At 40.9% G+C, this 6,507-nt stretch overlaps 1 protein-coding gene across 1 annotated transcript in view; it reads right to left on the reverse strand.

Moving 5' to 3' along the window:
- The window catches only part of POLR2I (polymerase (RNA) II (DNA directed) polypeptide I, 14.5kDa), a 29,386-nt gene extending 23,026 nt beyond the window's left edge, over window positions 1–6,360 (reverse strand). The window contains exon 1 of the mRNA XM_010567213.1: window positions 6,293–6,360. Within this exon, the coding sequence (XP_010565515.1) occupies window positions 6,293–6,360 (68 nt within the window). The remainder of the gene's footprint in view (window positions 1–6,292) is intronic.
- Window positions 6,361–6,507: the final 147 nt, after the last annotated feature.

Consider the following 6,507-nt stretch of genomic DNA (forward strand, 5'->3'; position numbering starts at 1 on the left):
ATGTATAACAGGTGTGTATTTAACCTGCACAGTTAGACTAGACAGGAGCACACGATAGGTGGAGCGATCCCCCGTGTGCCCAGCACTGCAATAAAGGAGTGCCTGCTTCTTAACTTCTCATTGCTGTTAAGGAGTTTTATTCCAGATTTTGGCAACAGTTGGGGAAGAGATAAAATATTTGTCTACTCCTCTGCCAGTAGTTTTGAATGGAAAATTAGTCTGGGGAAGATTTATAATTTCTCCAGACTCTTCCATTTCCCTTCTGGGATGAGACCTCTTGCAGGAATTTGGCATGTTTATCTCTTTGGCACCTACAGGGATCCAATTAATTGTAATGGGTTCTGAAGTAATCCAGCTTAAAGAACAAAACCATAGTGATTTAAAAATACCACCCAAATTAGCTGGAGATCCCAGAAAACTTTGGCGTACATCAGGAGATCAAGTAGGATTATTAAAATCTACTGAACCAGTTGTGATAAAAACAAAAGGAGGGACTCCTCCTTCAATTTGGCAATATCCAATTATAAATGAAGCCATTCCTAGCATTGGAAAACAAATTGTGCATTTTTTTAGAAAAGGGGATTTTGAAAGAATGCCGTAGTCCCTATAAAACCCAATTTTGCCAGTGAGTAAATATAGGATAGATAAGGATGGAGATCCTGAATATAGAGTTGTTCAAGATTTACAAGTCGTGAATGAGGATGTAATTGCTCCACACCCTGTGGTGCCGGATCCTAGTCTGATTTTAACTCAGATTCCAGTCTGGGCACAGTATTTCACAGTGCTTGACCTTACCAGAGCTTTCTTTAGTATTCCAATTGCTGAAGAAAGCCAATCAATTTTTGCCTTGGCTTGGCAAGGGAAACAACTTACTTGAACCAGGCTACCACAAGGTTTTACCAGCTCACCAACGATTTTTTCTCAGATTTTGAAGAATGATTTAGTTTTTCCAAATAAATCGATCTTGGTGCAATATGTTGATGATTTGTTATTGGCAAGTAAAACTAAGAATGATCGTATTCGAGATACTGAATATCTGTGTATCCAGCTTGTTAAAAAGAGACACTGTGCATCTCCATCTAAATTGCAGTTTTGCAAACGGCAAGTAAAATATTTGGGATTTATATTAAAGCACAGAAGGTGAGAAGTAGACCCTGAAAGAGTTCAAGCAATTCAAGAAATACCTAGACCAGTGATGAAAAAAACAGTTGAGAGGATTTTTAGGACAGGTAGGATTTTGCCATCCTTGGAGCCTAGGATTCGGTGAAATAGCTAAACCTCTGTATGAAGCAACTTGAAATAAGGAAATGGAACCAATTGCTTGGGGCACTGAGAAGGAGAAAGCCTTTCATACTTAAAGGCTGCACTCTTACATGCCCCAGCATTAGGGCTTCCTGACTATTCAAAACCTTTTAAATTATATTGTGATGAAGCAAAAGGGGTTGCAAAGAGAGTGTTAGTACAAACTTTAGGACCGCATGAGACACCTGTTGCTTATTTTTCTTCTACATTGGACCCAGTGACTAACGGAACTCCTTTTTGTATCAGAGCAATAGCAGCTGCTGCTGAAATGGTTGGGAAAGCCAAAACAATTGTTTTAGGTCATCCACTAACTGTTCGTGTACCCCATGAGGTAGAAATTTTGTTAACGCAATATGCGAAGAAAGCTTTGTCTCCACAACGAGCACATAGATATGAAATAATTCTTTTATTGGCTGATAATTTGAAACTGGAAAGGTGCAACACTTTAAACCCTGCAACTTTAATACCTTTACCCTCTGATGGAGAAAAAGATAACTACAATTGTGTTTATCTCATAAGTGAAACCAGCAAGCCGCGAGATGACCTGAGAGATCTACCTTTAGATAACCCTGATTTGAACCTCTTCATGAATGGCTCATCTTACTACAAAGAAGGTCGAAGATGTACCGGTTTCGCAGTCACCACAGAAACACAGGTACTGTTAGCTGGATCTTTGCCTGCACCTTTGGGTGCACAAGGAACAGAAATAATTGCTCTCACTGAAGCTGCTAAATATGCAATTGGAGTAAGAGCTAACATTTATGCAGACTCTAAATATGCCTTTAGTGTATGTCATGCTATGGGGACTTTATGGAAGGAAAGGGGTTTTCTGACTTCAGAGGGAAAAACTGTTGCCCACGGACAACAGATCAAAGACCTCTTAGAAGTGATCCAATTGCCCTCTGAAATACCTGTGATCTATATAAAGGCACACACTCAGAGACAAGACATGATCGCAAAGGGAAATTCTCTAGCCAACCAAGTCACTAGAGTAGCAGCACGACAGGTTGTGTCCATTATGTCTCCGTTACAATATGAAATAACGTTGGAGCTCCCCAATGTGAATAAGCTGTATGAAGACCTCCCTGAAGAAGAAGAACAACAATGGACTTGGCTGGGAGCCCACTGGCGAGAAGGGCGGTGGATTCTGAACAACAAACCTCTCCTTCCAAAAAAGTAATTATTACCAATAACATGGTGGCACCATGAGAGGACCCATGGGGGACTGGAGAGCCTAGCGCTCCAAATCAAGAGACTCTGGGCAGCCCCGGGAATTTATGCAGCAGCAAAAAGAATTTGTGAAGGATGTAAGCTTTGCAGACAATATGCTTTGGTGGGAATTAAACCTCCTGGTGGGAAAAGACCTCCAGGCACCTTTCCTTTTCAAAAACTCCAAATTGATTATGCAGACATGCCAAAAACAATGGGGTACTCTTACATGTTAGTGATCGTTGATCAGCTATCAGGATGGGTGGAAGCTTTCCCGACTAGTAAAAATGATTCTAAGGCAGTAGTAAAAGCCTTCTTGAAAGAAATCATTCCAAGGTATGGGGTTCCTGAAGTAATTCACTCAGATCAAGGGAGTCATTTCACAGCTGCTATCCTGATTCAGATTTATAATTCTTTGGGGGTTTTTAATAAATTTCATACTCCACATCACCTCAAATCATGCCTTCAGGTAGAACGAATGAATAGGACATTAAAGGAGAAATTAGTAAAAGTTTGTAAACAGACTGCTTTGAAATGGCCTGAGGCTCTAAATTTAGTTTTGTGGGATATTAGGAATACTCCAAGGCAACCAACTGGAGTTTCTCCGGCTGAGATCCTTTTTGGGAGAATATTTGCTGTTCCAGGTACATATGTGCCAGCAAAGACTAGCCTCTTGGATGGAGATGAATGGGTAACACAATACCTCTTATATCAACAAAACTCTTTTTTTTCCAAATGTGTAACCATGCCTATTGGTATCAGGGAATAAGCCCTGAAATCCAAGTTCATGATATACAGCCAGGGGACAAAGTTTATATAAAGAATTTCAAAAGAAAAAACAGATTTGAACCAAAATGGGAAGGACCTTAAACTGTCCTACTAACTTCTTTTTATGCCATCAAGGTATCTGGGAAAGAAACTTGGATCCGTCATTCGCATGCCCGCAAAGAATCTGAAGCGTAATGGACAATTTATAAAGTATTACTCCTTTTTGTACTTTTCTGTATTTTACCCTGGAGTGGCACCTTGTGGACAAAATTTGCATTGCGATATCGAGATGCCTGTACCAATAGAACTGTTATTACATATAGTGATTGTTCTTTTCAACTTTGGGGCCAAATTACAGACCTACAGGCAAAGCCTGGACAGGTCATTTTTTTGGCTAGTTATCCGAAAATCAGATAGAGAAACCCTATTTATCCACTTCTTAATTCTCTCAAATTCTGTGCCAATGTTATAAGTAGACTTGACGTTTCGTGGTACACTTGGTCCAACAGGCATGGTTTTTCTAAACAGTGGTGAGGATATGACATTCCAGGAACTTATCCTGTATATCATATTCACCTTCAAGAACCAACATGGGGAATTGGGACATGGTGCTTTGACCATCAAATGTGGGGAATTTATGGTAAGGGACACTGGTGCTGTCATCGATTCTATCTATCAAGCAATTGTTTTACTTTCAAATTTAGGATTGTAATAATCAAATGGGGACCTAATCTTGAGTGGAATTTTTGGCACTGTCACATGGATTATCCTCATTCATATCATAACATGCCAGCTCTGAATGTGTTAAAACAATTGGTACGGAAACCTGGGGATGTTCACCAAGTAGAAAATGCCTGGGCCAACAATATGCATGTGTCATTGATGAAATCTTTTACTGATAATCTAAATTTAAGTGAATGTTGGATTTCTGTTGCTCTACCAAAGACAGTGAATCAAGGATTTCAGTTAGTAGGAGTACCGATTCCTAAAAGTGTAAATTGGAAAAAATACTGGTTTAATACTACTTTTTCCAAATCGTATGAAGAACAAATTTGAGAAATTAGACTATCAAACTCAGGAGACTATTCACAAGTCCACTGTGTACAAAGATGTTATCCCCCAAGTGTTGATAATCAACATTTATGCAAAAATCATTAATTTGTAGGAAATTGGACTCAATGCCAAAACACGACTTCTCTCAACTCGGGATTGCGTTTAAGTTGGCGAGCACCTGAGGACCTGCGTTTAAGTTGGCGAGCACCTATTTTTTGGTTATGTGGGAGCAAAGCTTATAAAACTTTGCCTCCAGATTGGGGAGGTATTTGTACCCTAGGAGTAATGTCTACAGATTTGGAAATTCACCCAAATGCTGTCTCAAGTGCAACATGGCATAGAACCTTTTTAAGTCAAACCTGAAGAACTCTAAATCCCTTGATTGAAAGACCAACAGGATTCCATTCATTTGTTAGGTGGTTAATTCCAGCTTTAGGAGTAAGTGAATTGGAAAAAGCAGTCTTAAATGTCTCTGGAGAAATTGAAAAATTAGCAAATTCAACTGCTCACGGACTTTTCACTCTCCAGAAAGACGTAACTGAACTTTCAGAAATGACTGTCCAAAACCAAATGGCTTTAGACATGATTCTGGTTTCACAAGGTGGAGTTTGCTCTGTCCTAAATACTGGTTGCTGTATGTATACTGACCAACCAGGAGAATTAATAACAGATGTCCAGCAAATTTGGGAGGTTAGTGCCACAATGCAACAAATTCAAAGAGATAACACATCCTGGGGATTTTCTGACATATTCTCTTGGTTAACGTCTTGGTTTCTAAATTTGACTACTTGGGTGAAAAAACTAATTGTAATAGTCTTTGTTGTTATAATCATGGTAGTATGTGTGATTGTTTTGTTTCAATGCTGTATAAGTTGTAGCTCTAGGATAGTACAGAAGATAGAAAGACAAATGTGGAGTTGTCAATAGGATCGCAGGAGTGCAATGAAAAACAAAGGGCGGGAATTGTGAAAGGAACTAGGCCTTAAGCCTCATTGTTTCTAAGACTATTCATATCAAACATATAACTAATGATTAGAGATTGCTCTAGATGTGATTAATAGAATGCAGGTGCTTATAAAACAATATATATAAGCTGCTTATTTGTCCTATGTGTCTCCCCCTCCATGGCTGGCTTGAAACCCAGTCAAGCTGAATCGACAGAAGGATTGTACATCTTAGACCTAAGACATGGGAGTAAGTGATTAACTTTAGAACAAGATAAATTAATAGAATAGCCTGAGTGATTTTCAGAAATTCAAAGGTGATCTTTGATGTTTAAGAAGATAAGTGATCGTGGTGACCCAAGACCTTCTGCCTATGACCACTAACTTCAGAAGAACCGGGACACAAGAATTTATGAGATAAGTTGATGAATGATAACGACATGTGAACAGAGATCAGCTGGAAAATTACAAAGATTTTGGACTGGGATAGTGGGTGGTAAAAGGTATATAAGACTGAGAAATTTTTGGAAGTTTGCCATTCACTGCGGTGGTGGCCCAACTCTGAGTTGTTAATAAAGCAAACCTAGAGAAACCCATGACTGAAAATCCTTTAGCGGCAGCTGAGGAAGCTGGGGCTGTTCAGCCTGGAGAAGAGGAGGCTGAAGGGAGACCTTATTGCTCTCTACAACTACCTGAAGGGGGTTGTAGTGAGGTGGCTGCTGGTCTGCTCTGTCGGGTGGCTGGAGATACAACGAGAGGAAATGGCCTCAAGTTGCGGCAAGGGAGGCTTAGGTTGGGTATTAGGAAAAGTTTATTCACCAAAAGGGTTGTCGAGCACTGGAACAGGCTGCCCAGGGAAGTGGTGGAGTCACCATCCCTGGAGGTGTTCAAAAACCACGTAGACTGGGTACTCCAGAACATGGTTTAGTGGGCATGGTGGTGTTGGGTTGACAGTTGGACTCGATGATCTTAAAGGTCTTTTCCAACCTAAACGACTCCATGATTCTATTGCACACCTGCGCCCTGTTCCTTGCACACCTGCGCCCTGTTCCTTGCACACCTGCACCCCTGTCCTTTGCTCCATTGCGCCGCCATGCATTGCACACCCGCACCCCGTGCATTGCTCCATCGCACCCCGTGCATTGCTCCATCGCACCCCCTGCCTTGCACACTTGCACACTCGCACACCCGCACCCCGCGCGCGGCTCTGCCGCCCCGCCCCGTGACTCGC

The sequence above is a fragment of the Haliaeetus leucocephalus genome, unplaced genomic scaffold, assembly GCF_000737465.1.
Source record: "Haliaeetus leucocephalus isolate CR32 unplaced genomic scaffold, Haliaeetus_leucocephalus-4.0 Scaffold227, whole genome shotgun sequence".
NCBI lineage: Eukaryota > Metazoa > Chordata > Aves > Accipitriformes > Accipitridae > Haliaeetus > Haliaeetus leucocephalus.